Raw genomic sequence first — 21,838 nt, 5'->3', positions numbered from 1 at the left:
TGTTTATAATAAATAAATTACTTTTTGTAGACTGTAAAAATGAAATTTTTAATTTTTTTAGTTAATAAATGGTTGCAGAAAAAATATAATATTTAACTCTAGTGTAAAGTATTTTCCTCACACTCGGCAATTTGCACTTGCACTCGCATCGCTTCGCTCGCTCGTGCGTGCAAACCCTGCCTCGCGTGAGGAAAAGTACTACTTTCCACACTTGTTAAATAAATAACTATTGTTTAAACAACTTTTTCTTACCACAGTTACATAATTTAATTTTCTCGATTTTAGAATTCACTTTAAAAAGATATTTAATTTCAGTTTTTATTTATTAATATATTTTACACGTTGATTTCCAGCCGGAGATTTTTCCAGCGCAGTGCCTGCCTCTGGACAGAGTCATCTCTTTACAAACAAACAAATTTTATTCAAAAACGTTCTCTATACAAACAACCAAAATCTTACTTAATTAACACACAGAAGTGCGGGATTGTTCTAAACAATACCTTCAAGAAATATGTTGTATCAGAATGTCTTTGTGCTTCCTCCAGATGTGCTACATTGTTACCTTCGAGTTCCTACTGAAAAAATAATTTATAAGCAAAGAAGATCTTACGTGGGAAATCTGACGGGAAAATCTTTGCTATGAATAATTTTTTTTTTTTTCAGCGAAATCCAACTAAGCCGTACACAATTATTAGTCAAAGATTCCAGAAGTTTGTGACAGTCTTTACAAATTCATACCAAGAAAATACATTAAATGAAGTTATTAACATCTAAAGTCACATACACAATTAATTACAATTCATCCCATACCTTGGCATTTGCGGATATAGTTGAAACAAAAAATCTAGAAAATAGGGATATTTTCGTTGATCAAAGTGAGAAATATTTATATTATTTATTATTATCTATCTAGTCACGTAGATTTTTGTTTTTCTTTAACTCTTACCTTTGGGTGAAGGGTAAGCAAATGAAGTTCGCTCTTCTTTTATTCTCACATTCCTTTCTGTCGGCAGACATCTTGGCAAAGCTAGTCGAGCGTTATCCTCTGTTCTTTTGGACCGTGAATAATTATTCGCAATGGAAATGGAATAACACAGCGAAAATAAGTCCCATTCGTTTTGAATTCATAATAAACATATAGAGTAGCAGAGGGCACGTGAGCTGGACGAGAGGGCTGGGGAGGACGGTGCATGCATATTGCATGAGCTATGCGAGGCCTGGCCACCAGCTCTGTGCCGTAGCAGCGCCACTACTTCTACTGCGTTCTTCTTCTGATACATCTGGTTAAAACGTCCTGCCAAGGAAAAGGACCAACTTCTTTTCTACCATCTTATCACCTTACTCGGCTTCCTATACTACCTACTTAACAGAACCAGGGATTCCTTACCAGCACACTTTCTTCCATTATACGTCTACACTCCAAATGAAAAGCCCCTAAGTTAAAATTTTGGGTGTAAAGGTTACTTTGTTAAAATAGATGTAGTCAGACACAAGAGTTTTTCCACTGAGGGTGAAGGTGTTTTTTAAAAATTACAGATAATTACATGCTCAGCGCAACTTAAACATGGACAATCATAGAAAGTTCCAATTAAATATTTAAAGTGACCATCAGACGACAATAATGTTTTTCAGCTTAATACGGGCCCTATTGGTTTAAAATTTCTTAGGGAATATTGGTTCCAATGAGGGTTTATGAAAGGGGTTCCTTCAATAGCCTTTTTACAGTGAACGCGAATAACATTGAAACCAATTTCCATTTTAATTCTAGGTTACAAGGAAATCTAATTACCATCTTCTTGCTCAAAACTCTCCCCTAAAGGTATCATCCATATTTATGTACTTTTGGTTGATTCGGTGGGATCGGTTACAACTTCATATTTTTACAAACAGAACTCCCTTTATTGACTACTAAATTATTTTAACGAAAAACCCAATTGAAAATATGGCATTTATTTGTGTAGGAATTCAATTGTTAATGTATAGCAAGGAAAGCAAAACCTTCAGGCGCGCTTTACTCTAACTGCTCTGATCAGATGTCGTCGACGGAGGCGGAAAGTTAACAATAAAATTTCTCACATTTACAGATTAAATAAAAACTAGGAGCCACATTGGGAATCGAACCTAGAATTATCTTAGTTTTGCGGTCCTCGCATCTTATCGCTTGGCTAAATAGCGTCTCAGTTACTACTATATAAATTTTAAACAAAATAGAATAAAATTATATCTGGCCAACTTAGAAGGACGAAATTTTCGTTCATCTGTAATGGTTAGGTGTAGCGAATAGAGGAGTAGTGGGGGCACATGCATTTGGCGAGAGAGTGGGCACAGCGAGGTGCTGGTCAGAAAGGCCTAGGCCAGAGAGTCGGGTACATGTCCATGTGTCTCTAGACGCTATAAAAAAATAAAAAGGTTGCGAGATTAAGAGGAAGTCCCGCACTGGTATCCGACTTGAGGAGGCGTTATCGGCCGCGGTGGGTGAGTTCTGTGTGGAGGTGGAGGATTGGCGGGAAAGACTTGGACTTTTCGCGTGTTTCTGTACAGCTCTAGTATTCGTTATTGTTATATTTTAAGAGATTGGTTTTCAGTTAGCATTAAATTTATGTTATGTAATTAAATCTATTAGCTGTATTAGTTATTAAATCTATTAGTTAGTATACAAGTTAAGTATATTAGTTAAGTAAAAAGTACGTAGGTTAGTTACGGCCGTGGTTGTGGATGTGTGTCTGTTTGTCGGTTTGTCGGTTAGGGCAGTGTGTGTGTAACTGATTAACTTGTAAGTTAAGGTATTATTTGTAAATATTGTAAATAAACTAACTGTTATATAAGAACTGTTTAGTTGAAAGCCCTCGGCTCCGTAACCGCTAGCTTGTTCGGTTACAACTGGTGTCAGATGTGGGGTCCGAACCCACGCTCGCAAACGAGAACCAGAGCTTAAATTTGGTCGGTTAAACATCTAGCACTTCACCGCTCTAGGTGCTTGTGGTTTACTGTCAAAATCTTCATAAACTCTAGAATACTTATTTCGTTAACATTTGGAAAGTCGTTAGAAGTTGTAATTAAAATTCCAGCTGTAGCAATAATGAGGAACAAAATTCTTCTTGATTGGATAGAAGAAGAAGTGAACGGTGTGGAAGAACCATTTTTAAATGAGAACTGGTTGCTCATACACCCTCAGATGAGGTAACAGGTAGTCTTATACTTAATTAAAAACATGAAAGTTTTAAGTTAAAGTCATGCACAGCACTAATAACAGAGTCTGTACATCTTGTTAGCTATTTTACATGTGTCATTACGTTTCTTTGTTTTTCTACTATACGGGCCCCCCGGGGTTATACATCTAACGGATCTCTTCTTCACAATTCCCTTTTATCCTACTAAATAATTCATTTCCTGGCTTTACCCTAAAGCTTTAAATTTTATCATTATATAAATTATAACGGTTGGTTTGATAACCATAATTTTGTGACTATTAAATTGCTTTGGAGTAAAGGCTCTTGGTTGTTTTAGAAAAATTCCAAAAATATAATGAAATTACTATCATGCAACTTTTATAAAGATGAAGATTATATGTTGTCACCAATGTCAGAAATATTCAGATCTGTGATACAGTAAAATTAAAGTCTAGAAATGCCCTCTAGCGTTATAAACAATTATTATTTTGGTCTGAAGAAAAGTCTGAAGTGAACGTTCACAGCATTTAAACGTAATTAAATTTTGTGGGAACTTATAAAGGAAAAGATGGTTGCCTTGCGAGTTATGAGATGTCACGTTTCTCTTAGAACTGAAAAGAAATTTTATTCATGCTGATTTGAAGATAGGGTTCACAGATAGGGAATTCTGTTTTAGAGAGTCTGTCTCATAATCAATTTCTTTTAATCAATCAGTCTGTAAGTTTTTGAGGAATTCAAATAAGTACCTCACTAGAGCGCTAGCGTTGCTACAGGTTGTCCCAAATATTTATTAACAATCATTGTTAATCGTTTATTGCACAAATCGATTTACTCCATAAAACAAAAAGTGTAGAAATGCGATGAAATAATGTTAATTGTTTTTTTCAAATTCTGTTTATGATATAAATTCAAATAAATTTACCGTTACCATTTAGCAGTTGCTACTGAATTTGAGTTGAATTATTGCAACGATTTATATTAGAACACTGAGTTAATCAAAATGGCTTCTGAAATAAATTATTTATCATTTAAAGGCCAAAAAAAGTTGTTTAATGATGTTAATCTTTATTATTTGGGAAATTTATTACAAATGTAAGAAGCTATGACTGAACCTAGTGCTTTTACACTTGATAAGATATTTCAAAAAGTGGAGTTAATCGATTTGTGTAGTAAACGGCTCAATTGTATGTCAAGGCATATATCGGGTAAAATTTCAAGCATCTGAATCAGATCATTCGTAATTACGTAGAACAAAATAAGAGATGGCGTAGACCCTTGTGGAAGACCTTGTTTTTTAGAAGATTTGAGGAGACGTTATTCACATACAAATACTTAGGCTAAGAAAGAGAATTCATTCAGGAGAACCATCCTCATCGTATTTCTTCAGCAGATACTCGACAGCAACAACAGCAGCCTATTCCTCCAGAGCCCTTTTGAAATTAATTAGTATCGCGAGAGAAATTTAGCTTTCTACAGTGTCTGCCCTATAATTCTTGTGAATAGCGTGCAACTTCTTCTATCACGCTTCAATAGTTCCGTAAAGCTGTCTGATTAAGAAACAGTAGTTGTCTAACTGTACTGATAAATCCACAGACGGTTGAGGGCCTACAAAATAGGCTACTATCGAATATGATTGTTGGCTTTTATTTCTTCAATATGGACATTACTTCTGCTTCTCAATAACATTTAAGTCTCTGTAAAACATGGCACTTCCAACGCACGATAAAAATCGCTTGATAAAATCAGATATATTTATGAGCACAATAATAAGTTTAAGACTAGTGATAGATAGTCTTGATCTGTTGTTTATTAAGTCTTTTGAACTGTCTGAATCGAGTGTTTATTTCTTGACGTTTAAGTAGAGTGTGAGGGGTTTCAAGTTAGTATTTTATCGATGAACAGCCCACAAGGTAGCGTACGACATCGGAGGCATTGATTAACGACATCATATCATTGAAAACTCAAATTTAATATTTCACTTACGACCCAACTAGGCGACGTCAAACCCACGATTATCTTTGAATATGTATTGTGCACAAATGGTAATGAAACATGGAAACATTCCGAGAAAAAATCCTGTTATGGTCATCACTGGGTAAAGCTTGTGGTCGGCATCTCCCTAATGTCCACTTCAGAATAATGTAAAAACTTCTCATTTATTCAAAATTGCTAAAGATCGAATACTTTCTAAAATCCCAACTTCGGTGAAAATCCCCTGATCAGCAAGGCCACTTTATCGAATTGATTCGACGGTTTTCGTGATAATTCTATTTTTAATGATTTTGCTCAAATAGTTCTAATAAAAAGAACTTGTATATATATATATTCTGTACCTCGGAGGGAAAAGGCACCATGTCCATTTTTTTCGATTTTCAGATTTTGGCATCATTTTACAAATTTTTTGTTGCTCTTTCTACAGGTGTAAAGCACTATTTCCTATGTTTACTATTAAGCGATTTATGTATTTTTAAAAAGCGCTATGATACTTCATTGCTTAAGGGTAAAAGGCACTACATGGGCATAAATTTTTTTCACAATGGAGATCAAAATAAAATATTTTAAAATATGGGAGTTAAAGTGGCCATACCAACTATAATAATTACGGTGAGAAGTACAGGAAAGAGTATAACCGGAAAAGTGGAACAAAAAATGAATTTGGAAAAATATCTTCATTTGGCTCCCCTGTAAAATTTACTTTTTCTGACATGGTGCCTTTTCCCTCCGAGGTACAGTATACATTCTATTTATAGAAAAATTGTATGACGTAAATTGCGTTAAAAAACAACTTGTGAGCGTTCATATAATATTTTTTAAGGCTTGCGTTCTCTTCCTTCGATAATTATCTAATTTTATTAAAAATATCGTCAAAAAAAAGTAATTACGGACATGATTTTTTTAAGTTTTTTAAATTGTTAGGAATGAGATTCTCCGCAGCATTATCTCAAGTCATCAAATTAATTTATTGAAAATTTTACTTTATAACAGTAATATAATGCGCCAACTTCTAAACTATATTTTCCTTAAACCTTAACGCTAATACAAGTCTTATACAAAAACAAATAACAACAAATCATGAAAAGTGAATGTTGCGTAAAACTTCATTTACACTCACACATTCATAGTACAACATATTAGGCGATATTTCTCAATTATTATTCAATTCAATTTGTTCAAAAATTTATATTTATTACAACTTCGCGGACTAAAACATTACTTTTCTAAATTCATGAGCGTAAGTTTGATATTCATTCATTCGTCCCTTTATTAAAATTTTGGACTATCTAGGTAACTGTTGTAAGTTATTAAAATGATTGCATCGAAAATTTACGTTTTTAAGTTTTTTTGACGCCAAAATAAAGTTCAAGTTTTCTAATCAGTACCACCTTAGTAGTGACCAGTAATAAAATCTCAGAAAAACATATCAATTTTGGTTACATAAGGAAGTAAGGCGATCAGACAAAAAAAAAATATGTCTGTTACAAATTTATTGATGATGTAACCTTAGATTATGAAATTATTTAAAGGAAAATATTTACATCACCAACACTTGACTGACTCACTGGCATCACTGTAACATAAGTAGTATATGTTAACAATTCGGGGATTACTCACTCTCACACATTGAAAACAAATTTTAAAAAACTAGTGGTGTTTCGGCTCAATCTAACTCCTTTCTGTCCCTCAATGTATGCTAACCGCATCGCACGCATCGACCTCGACAGTTGTCGTGCTTACGACAACTTCCGACTGCTCATTGCTCTGCAGTCCCCTCTCGGAGTCTCTCTTCGTCGTTTACCGCCAGTCTGTTCGTAACGTTTGTTCTCTGGCACTCGTACGGAAGTGTTTTCCGTTTTCCGCTATTCTCGCTACACCGCACGTTCACCGCAACTGTACGAGTGTCCAGTTTTCTACTCCTTCTGTTACACCGCAATTTCAAGTGTTATCCCGTGTTCACTTCTATTCGTTACACCGCATGTTCACGGGTACGCAGTTTTCCGCTATTCTCGCTATACCGCATGGTCACCGCTATAAAGAATATTAACGCCTATTTGGCCTTCAATCAGCTCGCCTTTAGTCAAGAGGACATAATCTACGCTCATAAAGGTATCTGGGGCCAGGGGGTAAGGGAGTCGACTCTCTTTTCCCTTTGGGGTTTCCATTTCCTTAGAGCTTTGTCACGCCAGTGTCCACATCTTGGAAGGTAAGCTTTGTTATTTCATTTTATTTGTATAATTTCATTTGATTGCCCGCATTAAGAACTACACCCTATTCTATACAGTCCACTTACCGCGTTTGTTTGCAAAGATCAAACAAGTGGAAACACTATTTTCTCTTACCGCTTTTTACGCAATTTAATTATCTTTAAACTTTGAATTCGTATGGAAATTTAGGGAGGAATCAGAATACGTATTAATTCAATAAATAAATGATTCCGCTCAACCGATTTTCGTCCAATTCGGAATTTTATTAATATACTTTGATTCCTATAATTATTAAACACTATACACCGCTCTACTTGCCCCAATATGGACGTAAGGAATACAGCTCTACGGAAGCGCCAAAAAATCGAACATCAATAGACTTCAAACCTTACGATCAAAAATTCTAAGAACAATAGTTAACGCTCCTTTCTACGTCTCCAATCACACAATACGTACACTCTGATCTAAATATTCCTCTCGTCCCTGAAATAGGCCAATCTCGTTACACAAAACTCGACTCAAATCTACACAGTCATTACAACCCTCTTATCCACAACATGTCCACCAGAACACTTCCTTCAAATCCACAGCGCAGGCTAAAGCGGTGGTGGCCACGCGATCATCTCAACACAACGCCGATCTCCTAGGATGGTTGCTGTGTAAGCTTGCCAATCTGGCGAACTAACGGCTTCCATCACTGGATGGTCGTCGTTCACTCCACTCACGCCTCTTGGCGCACATGCAAAATAAATAAACAAATTATAAAAAAAAATATTATTAGCTATTTAAGAATTTGACATAATTTCTGAATGTTTAATTATAACTCTGAGCAGTGTATCTGATATTAAGGTGACGAATTAAGGTAGAAGCGATGGATAGAACGGAAAGAGAATACTTCAGGAAGTGGGTTAAAAGAATCTGTGAAATTAATTCTACTAAAGACGGAAGGGATGTGGATGCACAAAGGAAAACCAGAACAGGAAATTAAATTGTGGTTAGAATTAAAAGGGATATTTGGTCATGTGAAGTGAGGAAGCAGTGTGTCAGGTTGCAATTTTGTTACTAAATCCTCTTATGTAATTTTAATGAATTCATAATTATAGAATACCTTATCATTTTATTTAAAAAAAATAAATAATAATAATAATAAAATAAAAAAGATAACATAAAACGATATATAAATTTTATAAAAACCACTTCTTCGGCCCGAGTGGTACTTAAAAGCTACATTAAGATGATGAGATAAATGAAATTTACCATTGTGACAAATTGAAGTATCCTCGCGCAAATGATAAGCTCTGTTACGTCACCGCCAGAATACTATTTATCTTGTTAGATAAGTGTCAACAATCTACTGGACGTAGTCAATCAGAAGCCAGTAACATGGCTAACTACATCACTTTAATAGCATTCTTTGTAGTTATTTTATTGAATATTAGAGCTATTAGATCTTCAGTGCAGTGTTTGGATGAGAGTGGCAAACCCGTGGACTGGTATGATTTTTTTTTATTTTTTTCACTAATTTAGGACTTCTTAGTTGCTATTTTAGCACTTTGCAGATTATTATTTTACCATCAAGCTAGAATTTATTAAAAAAAAAATTTTTGCACTTTATTATTTGGTACACATTAACATTTATTTTTAATAAACAAAAATTCGAAAATCAGTTATTTAAAACAGCGGGTCTTGTGTTAATCCTGCATGAAAGTTTAACCAGTCAGTGGTAGTTCCCTTTGAGCTACATCACTGAGCCTACACAGAATGTTTCTCCTCCCGAAAAATAACCGCTAGTTTTAATAGCCTTTTATTATAATTAACTATATTTTCTATTGAATTCCATTGATACCAAGGTTGAAATCCTTACACATCAACCTCTTTAATATCTTAGACTCCCACGCTCCCATTAAACCTGCAATGATTTCAATATCTCCTGAGGACCTGAACATCCACTTCACTTCCTTCTTAACCAATGCCTCTTCTAATGTTCCTGCTCTCATTTTACCCTCCTTTGATCCTAACAATTTCTTTTTCCATCATATTACTCCTGAAGATCTCCTAACCTCAGTTCTGAAATCCCGTACAAATGACTATGGCCCTGACAACATTCCTGTCAAAATAATTAAAGCCTGCCTCCCAGCGATATTGCCAGTCCTTTACCATATTTATAATTTCTCCCTTCAGAATTCTATTTTCCCATCCTGCTGGAAAACAGCCCTAGTCCGTCCTCTAAATAAAATCCCACCTCTCCTATTGATTTTCGTCCTATTTCTATCTTATCGAATTTCTCTAAATCCTTCGGACGCTTAGTGCAATTCCAGCTCTCCAATTACCTTGAACAGAACGATTTCCTTAAACCACTTCAATCTGGCTATCGTCTATCTTATTCCATTCAATCTGCACTCTTGAAAATTACTCATGACTTGCAGACGGCTATTGACGACCAAAAACTTACAATCCTTATACTCCTAGACTTCTCCAAAGCCTTTGAGACTGTTCACCACCATATCCTGCTATCTAAACTGCAATCCTTCTCTTTCTCCAAAAGCACCCTCTGCGGTTCCAAACCTTTCTGTCTAATCGTTCCCAATTCGTTGCCACTCCCGATAGTAATTCTTCTTCACTCCTTCCTTTGTCACTCGGTGTACCTCAGGGTTCTTCTCTATCCACCCTCTTCTCCATTTACATCAATGACCTTCTTCTTTCCATTTCCCATTCCCAGTACTACCTCTATGCTGATTATTTTCAGATTTACCTATCCTTTCCCCTTCGGATCTGTTTGAAGCTGTGTTTAAACTTCAAGAAAACCTCAATAATATCTCAGCTTGGGCCACGAACAGTAAGCTTACCCTGAATGTAGAAAAGACCAAAGCAATTGTTATTGGCTCCAACTCACTCCTTAAAACATTGGTTCCTCTTCCTAATCTTTTCCTCTATAATATCCCAATGTAATATTGCTCCTCAGTGAAGAAGAACCTCAGTATCACTTTTGACCAAAACCTATCCTGGAAAAATCATGTTTCCCAAGTCTCTCGCCGCTCCATCCACATCCTAAAGCAGTTTAATAGTTCCCGTCACCTTTTTCCGATTAAGACCCGGCAACTCCTAGTTTCCTCTCTTATTTTCACCCATTTCGACTGTGGTTTCTAATTGTATGGCGGTCTTACTGGTGATATTGAAAATAAGCTCAAGCGTCTCATGAACTGCTTCATAAGATTTATTTTCAGCATTTCCAGAGATTCTCGCATTTCGCACTACTACGATGAGTTGAAGTGGCTTTTTCCTGCCTAACGCCGCCAGTATTTTTTGGCTTCATTCCTTTTCCAAGTCATCCAATCTCAAAGGCCATCTTATATTTTCTAACTCCTCAAGTTCAAATCCTCGATCCATTCCCGTAATACTAGATCTCGTTCCTCCGATCTCAATATTCCCTCGCACCGTACTTCATCCTTCGAAAAATCTTTCCTAGTACGAGCTACCTCTTTCTGGAACTCCTTACCTTCATCTGCCCGTCATGCTCCTGCCCTTTCCATCTTTAAATCCCTTCAGTTCAATTATCTTCTTTCTAACCAGCTTTCTCCGAAATGATAATTGTATTCTTTTATTTCACTAATTTTTATTTTAATTTTTGTAAATATTTATTTTTATTTATACAGGCCAAACTAATCGGGCCTCCAACTGTACACGTATTTATTATTTTGGGACAACAGTCCCAAAATAATAAATTTATTTTCTTCTTCTAATATTTAATGTCCTCACAAATTCAGCTTTGATAACAAAATAATTGTGAATTAGGTGCTCAACAAATAAAAAGCCTGAATGTTCGAATTACATACCAAAGACGGCACTTTTAGCAGCCTTTTGCACTTGAGTAGTAATCCATTTCAGTTATCACTGCACGATAGTCATAAGGATCTGAAGGCTACATATTTCGCAAACAAAGTAAACTTATACAAATCAAGAAAAACTGTAAGAAAAAAATCAATTATTTACACGGAAATAAAATTTTAGATTGACATAAGTGAATTTTATTTGTTAAGAAGTGGTTTTTTCTTTTTCTTTTTTGTGGAGAGATAATAGTGAAGTATTTATCTTTGAGAGTTTCTCAGTCTACGAATATGAAGGCATGAATTTCAAGTATATTTGCACAATTTAAGATGTCTTCAGGGTTAATTATAAATCTTGCCCGGTTATACACCTCTCAGAGGCTAGTCTAAGCTGACTTATATTTCCTACTGCTTCAAAGAGAGCATTATAACAAGTTCGACCCAGACTGATTATTGTGATTAAACTGTACCTTTTGCTTAATGAAGATCTCTCTGCCACTCTAGGCTTCTCTTGTCAAAATAAACTCCTTAGCCAAAAATTTAAGTTTTAAAAGTAAAGTATAAGGGTTGGTTAAACAACAAAAGACACTCAAATCAGCAACTACCCAAGAAGTATAGACTTTTCTTAATTTCAGCTAATGTGTTTTATTTAAATTTGATACTAATATTTTCCCTACTTTCCTAAACTGCTTTTCTTAATACTATTGGGGTTTTCTAAGTACTTTGTGAACGGCAATGAACAATGTTTTCGTGAATTCTTATAAAAGATATTAAAAATAAATAAAAATCCATTGTATTTTTGGAAATTTTATAACGAATCTAATAATGTATTGCAATAATTAATTATGTATTATATATAATCTATTATAATTGCTGTGTAATAACTCTATAAAAAATATATGCAGCAATTTTATATATTTTTAAATTATTTATTCTAAATCTTCTCCCCACAATGTTGTATATATGTATAGTATAATATAAAATAGATAAGGATTCAATCAGAAAATAAATAATGGTACAATGCAATATATTCTGTAATATTTTTTTGATTTTAAATTATAATCAAAGTTTAAAGCAATTTTTGTGATGTTTAACTATATTATTGTAGGCAACAATTCCACGGATGGTCTTTTGGACCCAGTGTATGTCTTTTATTTATTATGATCAAGAATGAAATTACTTTTGTATTTATTGCTTTTTTTCTAAAGACTTTATTATTATTAAAATAGATAAAGATAAAAATATGCATACTTAACTGGCAATTATTACTGAAGTTCTTTACTAATAATTAATTAATTATCGAAATTCTTTATAAGTACTCATTTGAAGAAATAGCATTAAAATATAATTTAGAAATGAATTAGTACTTCAAGTAGTTGTATATTTTCATTATATAAGTATAATTTTGTCTCTCTTAATCTGCTCCATCACGAATTTAAGACTGAAATTTCGTTTTAACTCTTTGATTCAAATTACGTCAGTAGTAGACCAACTCTAACTCTCTCTTTTTTTATTCTAATGTGCGAGTGTGTGATGAATATTCAGAATAATGAGCGTAATAAAGATAAATAAGAAGAATAATTTGGAATACAGTTAATACACATTTTCTTCTTAGGACTTCTCACAGCTCAATGTCTGGTGATGGACAGCGTTGTCTGTAACGAGATTCCTGCAGCATTCTACTCTTTACTGAGAGTTTTTTAGCCAACTGAAAAAAATTAATTGCATGGGACTTTCTAAAATAAAGCAGCTTACGTTACTTTTAAAAGGAAGCCTTCAAATTATCATTTAGACTTTAACCTCACTGAGTTTCTAGCATGGAATGGTGATTTAGGTTTATAGTATTTGCACTCTTGTTGTGTATGTGATAATATGAGAAATTTAACTAAAGAATGTGTTGTTAGCTATAATTGATGGGTAGTTCGAAGTGAAGTCCGACAGTAAAATTGGCATTAAATTACTTTTTTAATTACCATTTAATTTTGACCCTTGCATTCTTCTAATACATCTATTCTGCACTGTATAAATGAAAAACTGATTTAAACAAGTACATGATTTCTTGAGCACTCTTTTCCCCATATTCTCTTTGGTGTAAAGTCTAGTCATCCTGTAAAATTAAAACTGTAGAATATACCATTGTTCTATAGGAAATTTTAAGGATTTTAGGAGTCTCATATGTGCCGAAAAGAAAAGAGTTTTCGACTTGCTTGGTGTTGCCTTATCTATTAGATTACCTTAAAATTGTTGATATAATTTTTCTTCTGATGTAAATTCGTCCTCTTAATGTTTCCCAATTAGTGGATAGTTCTTAACTGTAACCTTTACTTTCTTGATGGAAGGTAGCCTCACCCTTCAGTAATCCTCCTAGGTTGCTATATTTCTTTTATGACGTCAAATTAGATCTTGAAACAACCAATGAACTGATTTCTTGTTTTAATTCTCTAGAAAACTCGTAATTGCTGCTAAAATTTTGAGCAATGAACTCTTTGAGTTATGAGCACTTAATGGCCTGGCCCTGTAAACTACGTATGTATGTAGTTATTTCTCATGTTCCACTTATCAAATTTCTGCATATTTTTAAGGTCGGTTAACTCTATTGCTGTTTGCGCATCTTCAGACTGCTCCTACAAATATTTTTTTGTCTCTAATTTTACCTTTATGTAAATTTAAATCACTTTTTTCAACTCCTGAACTTGCTAATCATTTGTTGAATCTGGTTAAGAAAGATTTACATTTGGCCCTTTTTGTGAAATTAGAAATTAAACTTGCGAGTTGAAAGGCACCAAACTCAATATATTTGCCTCAATACAAGTAAACACAATGAATTAAATACGATTTGTATACAAAACGTTTTAATTATTTTTTGATTAATTTGCACGTGGAATTAAATTTTGCTACCAAAGGCCATTTGATAGTGACCTTATTACTTTATAGCTTAAAGACAATAAAATTAAAGAAAACATGTGGAGTTTAAATTGATTAGCCAAATAAAATTGAAAGTTCAGTAATAGAAATTTTGCATTCGATTTCTGTTTCAGGTATGTAGTTTATAAATTACCCAATAATGCACATAAATCTTATTCAGAAAGTGAAGGAAGTTCTTACCTCTATATTACTTCTGAGACTCTGAAAAAAGGATGGATTATGTCAAATCAATCAATACATAGTCAACAATCACTTGTAGCTAAAACACTGAAACCTCTGTACAGAAACCAGGATAAGGTAATTTTTTACCTTTTAGAGTACTTTACTTTTATACATCTAAGTTATACTACAGTAATTGTTCTCTTTTCTGCCTTTTCAAGAAATTTATCACTTTTACCATCATTTATCCTCAACTATTTCAAAATATCTTGGAGGGTTGTGTATGGACAACTCTCCTCTATTTTTACATTGAAATTATTAGCTTTACTTGATGCATATTTTTTATACTAATAAATAAAGAAATAATATAAAATATACAAAGAGAAAATTAATCAATGATATAATAATTTAGCGTTGGTATATTCCAGTGATAAATGCCGTTATACCTCAAGGATTTCGTGGGCCTGTAGGTAGTTCGGTGTGCCCTCTTTCGGATAACAAAAAAAGAATGAGTTCAAGGAATATATTTGATCGACGGGATTGTTTGGAAACATAGCCGATTGTGAAATAAATTTCTTTTTTTTTGCGAAATTCTGGATAAATGGGTTTCTTATATCTTTATTTTACAACGAAACTTAGTTTTTCTTTTGAAGCATTTGGATTTGGTACCCATTAGGACATTTTTTAAGACACGCCAAATATACATATGAACTATTTTGCTAGTGCCACGGTAGCCTAGCCGTAAGAGGGAAGAACCGTAAGGGTAAGATGCATTATAGGTTTATAGGACTGGGTTCTTCTTGGTCAATGCCTTGGTTTTATTCAATATGTTTGTATGATAAATTTAGATTAACTTCTTCCTTTTACGATACCTGATCAGTAATTGGGTTTAACAAATGACATACTTTTTTTTTAGTGCATTTTTAGGCCAATTTTCGGAGCTGGATGTATCGCTTATCAGTTGGGAACAGTTAGTAAGCATTGGCCCGTTCGAATATAGACTTGCAGGGAAGGGATCGTGATAAACGTTATAAATTAAAAAAACTATTTATTACTTAATATTGCTACATCAGTACAGAAGGCCATGGAGGGAAAAAAAACTTAATATTGCATTTTTTTTTTGTTTATGTATGAAACTAATTTCATTAATTCTTAATGTGCAGGAGTTATGGTTGGTTTATAATGATCAAGGTACGAATATCCTAGATGGAAGTTTTGGAAGTTTTGGTCACGCAAAAGGAGTAGTCGCCGCTAATAAAGATGGTGGATTTTGGTTGGTTCATAGTGTACCTCACTTTCCACCAGTTGAAAATGAATATTCCTATCCAAAAACTGGACTGAGAAATGGTCAAAGTATGCTCTGTATCTCGATTCTGAAAGATCAACTCGACATTTTAGGTAAGTTAAGTGAAAATCATGCCCTCTTTAGTATTTTTTTTAATTAGATGTGACCGGTCAGGGGCGGTATCCTTACGGGCGCCAGATAGCCGAAGCTATCAGATACGAGATCCCTAACCAGCCTCAAATAGAAAAAATACCCTTAAGGGTGCCTCTGGCGGGATAGCTCACTGGTGAGAGGAGGGAGGGTCCTGGAGACAATCACCCGGGGCGGTAGGGAGTAAAATAAAATTCTTTCTTGTGCTTAATGAACCAAACGACAAAATACCTTTATTTAAGGAAAAATTCATACAAAAAGGAAAACTTATACTAGATACAAAATAATAATAAAAATATAAAAATCACAGACGATAGACGATAGATAACATAAGTAGGCACTGGCTACTCTAGAGAATGAATCTCTTATTATTTTTTTTGGAATCTTGGCTGTAAATAGCACATGGTCTGGCAGTCCAAGGGCAAATTTACATTATGCAGCAGCTCCTGCCACCTACGACTATTTTTCGGTTACATAGGTAAATATTCTCATTAAAAGGGTATTTTATTTCACAGCAATAAAGATCATGTAGGTTTCGAAAAGACGTCAAACAAGGAGTTTTCAGAAATTGGTCTTGGTTCTTATTGTTACTTTTATTGTAAACAAATTAGAGCCTAAACAAAACACCGACTTTCATGAATGAGATTGATTCGATTAGAAATTTAGAGTAGATGTGCTTTCTGAGGGTCTCGACATGTACTTGAAAGAAGTTAGTCCCACGTATGTAAGGCCCGCTCGAATACTATTAATAGCAATGACTTCATAGATCTCAGCCTAATTCTGATAAAATTTCGCAGGAATAAAGTGGTAGGATCACATTTTTTTTCATCTATCAATACAAAATATTCAAACAAATCCATAGTACTTTTGGAAACTATAACGATTGATATCATTTAATTTAATTAATTTTACTGTATTTTCTTAATATTTGTTAAAATTTATTAGATGTTTCTAACGTTAGGTATTTTAATTTGGAGTATTTTTTTTTGTTAAAATAATAATAAAATATACATATACAGGGTATATACGGAGGAGTGAAACTTCGGGAGTTGTTTCAACAGTTCAAATGCAACAAAAAATATTCTATTCACTGTGGCCCGATTCTCAATAGTGTCCAAGATATTTGCATTTTTAACTTTTCCGTCGATATTCGCGTTTTCCACCATACAAAAGGGCCTTAACTTTTCTATTCTTTATCCTACAACAAATATGCTTATTCCAAACGAAATTGCGTTAAATTTCCTATAAATCTGCTTAATTCAGAGCCTCAAAACGTTTCTTATTAACCATGAAAGTTTTACTTTAATGCCTAAAAAATTCTTTCTCGATGATTTTGGATAAACTTTTTAACTGTATTTTTTCAGTGATTAATGAATCAAGGAGTCACCCAATTACAACAAAAGTTGCGCATTTATTGAGCTTCAAGACTATATAGATATTTTTGTTTTTAATAAAACTCTACCCTGAACAGAGGGGTGTAAATGTTTTTCCCAATACTGCTAAGCCTACTTTTTTTTAAATAGACAAAATTACATTCACTTCATTAAGAGGTGCCTTAAAAATGACTGACCCCCTCAACCAAAAAAAAAATATAAATATCATTATTAATATTTTTATTTAATTTTTAATTATTATTATTTAATTTTTGTTTTTTGTTTTGCTTGTTCAAACTTTACTGCCTCCATCTCTCCCACCAGACTATTATTATTTTCTTTTTAACCGATAACAAAAATGATCAACGCGGTAAAACTTAGCATCAATTACCCACCTTTTCGAAGTGATTTGAGGCTCTTTACAGTACGTATATGCGACCGAGTGAAAAAAACCCAAATAATGTGCTTGGAAGCTGCTTCGGCAACATGCTGCTTGTAACCAGCCGGCACCGTAACTTTAAGAGGTCCATAATTCAGGGAAAAAGGATTTACTCGCTTTGAGAAGATGTATGTACTGTGGCACAAATTGCTCGATTAGATATGCGGACGCATAGTAACATTTGATGGTGAAAGTAAAGCGGCATTGGCCTTGGATCCTAAAATTTGGTTCGAGGAAAAACAATCTTCTTTTTTTTTGGCATTGGCTTCCGCCATACAGCCAGCATCGTCTAGGTGCTTATCACTAGAATATCACTCACTCTCCATTCTTACCTACAAATACATTCGCTTCACACATTCATCATTCTACTATATACAACTATTTACCTAAACTACTGCTAATGGATGGAGCAGCACTCTGTGCTCCTGCCATCCTTATAGCTTAACCAAAATTAAAATCACGTAATCCTTCTCTAAGCATTTTCTTCCATTCATTCTAATTCGGCTATAGCTTTTAAATACATTCATATTTCATTGCTAGCTCTGCTATCGACTTAAGCACATAAATGTTGGTGGAGAATATAATGTCTTCGTAGCGAAATGGTGCATCTAAATACCTGTATATATCGTCAAACATTCGTTTCCTTTCTACCACATAACGTGGACATATCATTATTACATGTTTGAAATCCTCCTCCTCATTGCAATCTACGCAAAGAGGAGAGGACCTTTTGTTGATCCTGTGTAGATACGATCCGCACACCGCGTGGTTCGCTCTCAGCCTGCTTATTGTCGTAACAACCCATTTATTAGTGACAGTTCCCTTAAACCATGGTTGTCTAGGTAACTGATCTGCCATAGTTTTATAGAATCTACCTTTATCACTATTATTGTAATCTGTCTGCCATCTTGAACGTGATAGAAAAGAGTGGGCATCTACAAAATGTCCAACCTTCAAAAGAAGTACTTTGGATTGTCATTGCGGATAAAAACGTTTTACCCTCCAGAGGTTGACACTAGTTCAAATACGACATCCTCCATTTTCACAAATTAAAATGTATTTTTTGTTTAATATTCACTTTTTTTAATTATTATTATTATTAATTGAGTTTTTTTTACTGTCAGGACAGATACTTACGTACTATAAACCACTAATCAAGGGAAAGAGAATAAGTGCAGACCTAAGATCTGTATATCCCCAGTTGGTTGCAGCTGCTGAAGGGGCGGTAATAAAGAAAGCTCCTTGGCAAATGTTTACTTCTATAAAGAGTGCAGGAGGAAGAAGTTTTAGTAATTTTGCAAAGGCAAGAAAATTTAATAAAGGTATTTCATCACAGATTGCACTAGATGCAATTGTAGCTTATTGTAGTTTAAAATTAATAAAGTTAAGTAATTTTCTCTGAATTCTATATAATGATTTTAAGATTTATATCAGTGGGTGGCAGAACAATTCCAAACAAGCATACTTACAGAAACTTGGTTAAATGAACTGCATCCTCTTCCATCAACGTGTAATATTTATGAGTAAGTATTATTAATAATTGAAACTAAATATTCTGGAGTGAACAAATTTTATTCATTTTCTACTACAAAAATTAGTACAATTTATTTAAAACTTAATTTTTTGTTTTTTTAATCTTTTATTGGAATTTACTACTGCAACGGTTGTTGCAATAAGCAAATATGGTACCTGATGGAAAAATAAAAGAAAATACGTGAAAATCACGAGAGGAGAAGGCACCCAGTGGTGTCACTCCAGTAACGGGCTTTGCTATACTGCTCTCACGATAAGAGTAGATCACGAGGCCATCTTCTTTTCAATCTCCTTAGAGGATTTCCTGGTGTAATGTGGAGGAAGATAGGTGTTCTATGAGAGGGTTAGCTTGAGCTGATGTAGAGGAATGAAATTTGAGAAAACGAGTGTTAGCAAGATCTGTAATGAAAGGGATTTTGAGATCATTATGGTTAGTGAGGTTAGATACATACTCGTAGAACGGAGATTTAAGAAGTTTTCGAAATATTTTTGACTGTAATGCCTGGAGGCGTAGTGAGTTGGAACGCTTAGTCGATTCCCATACTTCAATGCCGTATGACCAAATAGGTCGCAGTAACAGTAGATATAAGAGTCTTTTGTTTTATTTTTACTAGTTCAATTTTTATATATTTGTTTTTATTTAAGTATTTAAGTTTATCTCCAACCTTTCGATACTAAGATCATCTTCAGGACTTCATAACTTCTGTACTATATGAGTTCAATTTTTCTCCTATCTGACTTTACACATCTTTTCCATAATACATAAAAACAATATGATCAAAAATCTGTTTTAAAAACAAAAAGTATTAAAACAAGAAAGAAAATTAAATAATTATTCAGGTACATCGCTAGAATAGTTACAATTACAGCAATGGAAATGTTGCTTAACTAGAAATGTTGCTTACATTCTTAGATATTCCGATTGCAGTTGGATGGGATTCTATAAAGCTTTGAAATAATCACCCGCTTCATAGCAGATTTAAAACTCGGGGACCAAAAATCTCAAAAGTGACTCTTATTGCTTACTAATCTATATCCAGATATTAATAAACTAACTGACGACATTTTACCAATATTTAATTTGGAAACACCATGAATAATGTATTATTCATATTAGACATAAGGTGCCGTTCAGATATGTGAGCAGGTGAATTAAAAAGATCCTAGTTAGATCACTGTTTTAAAGCAACTACGTAAAGACTATTATTTTTTTATTATTTTTAGTTGGACAGATTTATGACTAAAGTTTAGGAAGCCATTCTTTTAGGCTGCTAGCCACTAAGATTCATTTATTTCACAAATAATCGTGTCCTCATCTACTTTTGATTATTCTGAACTCGTATTTTCTATTTTGTATTTTTTTCTAAATTTCTATTAAGAAATAAAATAATTTCTGTTGACATTTATAATGAGCAAATGAGCATAAATTGTTGTGGTCGCTGATACCTCATAAGGCATTGTTGCATTTTGAAAATTCTAAAGAATTGGAGCGTGAAAAAAAAATAGATATTCTGGTGTGATTCGAACGCCACTAAGAAAATGAGTAAAACTTTAGTTATTTGCTTTCATCAACGGTTTCTCGCCGCGCTAGTTAACGGAATAGAGATGGTCTTTATTTCTAATAGTTTCGTATCCTTAATAGTTTTTAATAAGTCTAGAGTCACTTGGATGTAATTTTTTATAAGTAAAGTAATCGCCTATTTTTTCAGGCGGGGCTTAACTTCCAATTACCAATTAGGTGTCGTGGACGGGGGCGGATGCTCATATTTTATATATAAACAATTTTTTCTAATAAAAATTGGTCATACGCGGGATTCAAACTGGAGATCTCCCACTTACAAAGTCACGCTCTTGACCACTAGACCAACACCCGCCACTTTTTATATGCTCACTCCTGAAATAGCAGTTGGCCCAGCCAATTTCCGTTAGTATGCTAGCTATTTGAATTGGTGGTTAGAGCCCTAGAATCTCGAGAACATAAGTAAGAAAAAAATCGTGATGTTCATACAAGTTGATTTGGAGATCTCCCACTTGAAAATCCACGTTCGTGACCACTTCGCCATCACCCACCCCAAGAGATAGTAGATTAAGGAGATTTATGACGATTTACATATCAAATTAAATTAAATTTTTCAGATAAATTATTTTAAACAACTTCCTGATTGCAGGGTGCTGAATGTAGAATCAATAAAATTTGACGAACAACCTTTTCAGTTTTCGTCCAGCAAAGATCATTCAAAATGGGCTGTTTCAAAATCCATTTCTAAACCGTGGGTTTGTATTGGAGATATAAACAGAGCCGTAAGTTCTTAATAAATTATTGAATGATTATGTTCTTTCGTTAAATTCTGTAAAAAATATAAAGTGACTTTTGTGTGCGCAGTTGCATCAAGAAAAAAGAGGGGGAGGAACCATGTGCTTAGAAGATAAATTATTGTGGAAAGCATACCGTAGTATTGTAGACAAAATTAGCGAATGTAAATCATAAGGACCCACAAAAAAGAACATCTTGAATAATTTTTTAAAGGATTTTTAAATCTGCATACAATAAGTAAATCTGATGTGAGAAGGTAGATAAGAGTATCAAGAGGAAAGAAACTTTCTAATAGTCAGGCCGTTCAAGATATCATTAAGTTGATTTTAAAAATTTAAAATTAATGTGTAAATTTGACTTATACAGAAAATAGAAACTTATGTTTACACAAATAAATTATTATACATTTATAAATTATTATACAGGAAATAAAATATTTTTTGGAAGTAGAAATTATTTAATAT

At 33.7% G+C, this 21,838-nt stretch overlaps 1 protein-coding gene and 1 long non-coding RNA gene across 3 annotated transcripts; one reads left to right on the top strand and one right to left on the bottom strand.

Moving 5' to 3' along the window:
• The first annotated feature begins 6,942 nt into the window (after positions 1 to 6,942).
• On the top strand, positions 6,943 to 21,827 carry DNaseII (deoxyribonuclease II). Of its 2 annotated transcripts, none has more exons than XM_074138823.1 (7): positions 6,943 to 7,371; positions 14,235 to 14,418; positions 15,444 to 15,678; positions 18,652 to 18,849; positions 18,951 to 19,050; positions 21,229 to 21,361; positions 21,444 to 21,827. In XM_074138823.1, exons 1-7 carry the CDS (start codon positions 7,187 to 7,189, stop codon positions 21,546 to 21,548), a joined length of 1,140 nt encoding a protein of 379 aa, XP_073994924.1. In that variant the 5' UTR covers positions 6,943 to 7,186; the 3' UTR covers positions 21,549 to 21,827. The 2 variants fall into 2 exon arrangements, with proteins under 2 accessions (XP_073994924.1, XP_073994917.1); XM_074138816.1 differs by lacking the exon at positions 6,943 to 7,371 and adding an exon at positions 8,710 to 8,865.
• LOC141459590 (uncharacterized) lies at positions 12,766 to 13,571 on the bottom strand. Its single transcript, XR_012461521.1, has 3 exons — positions 13,431 to 13,571; positions 13,170 to 13,303; positions 12,766 to 12,904 (listed from the first exon to the last, which is right to left on the bottom strand). It is a non-coding gene; the product is annotated as an uncharacterized lncRNA (long non-coding RNA).
• Positions 21,828 to 21,838: the final 11 nt, after the last annotated feature.

Source organism: Rhodnius prolixus, unplaced genomic scaffold (genome assembly GCF_049639745.1).
Source record: "Rhodnius prolixus isolate KJV_2025 unplaced genomic scaffold, Rpr scaffold_1, whole genome shotgun sequence".
NCBI lineage: Eukaryota > Metazoa > Arthropoda > Insecta > Hemiptera > Reduviidae > Rhodnius > Rhodnius prolixus.
The sequence above is the reverse complement of the archived record's forward strand: the minus strand, read 5'-3'. Positions and strand labels throughout refer to the sequence as shown.

Bases quoted from the DNA above. Each gene is read 5' to 3' on its own strand.
- DNaseII (XM_074138823.1), top strand. From the start codon at position 7,187: ATGGTCACCGCTATAAAGAATATTAACGCCTATTTGGCCTTCAATCAG. The intron at 14,419-15,443 runs GTAATTTTTTAC...CTTAATGTGCAG, and splicing joins TGTACAGAAACCAGGATAAG to GAGTTATGGTTGGTTTATAA. The intron at 18,850-18,950 runs GTATTTCATCAC...AATGATTTTAAG, and splicing joins GGCAAGAAAATTTAATAAAG to ATTTATATCAGTGGGTGGCA.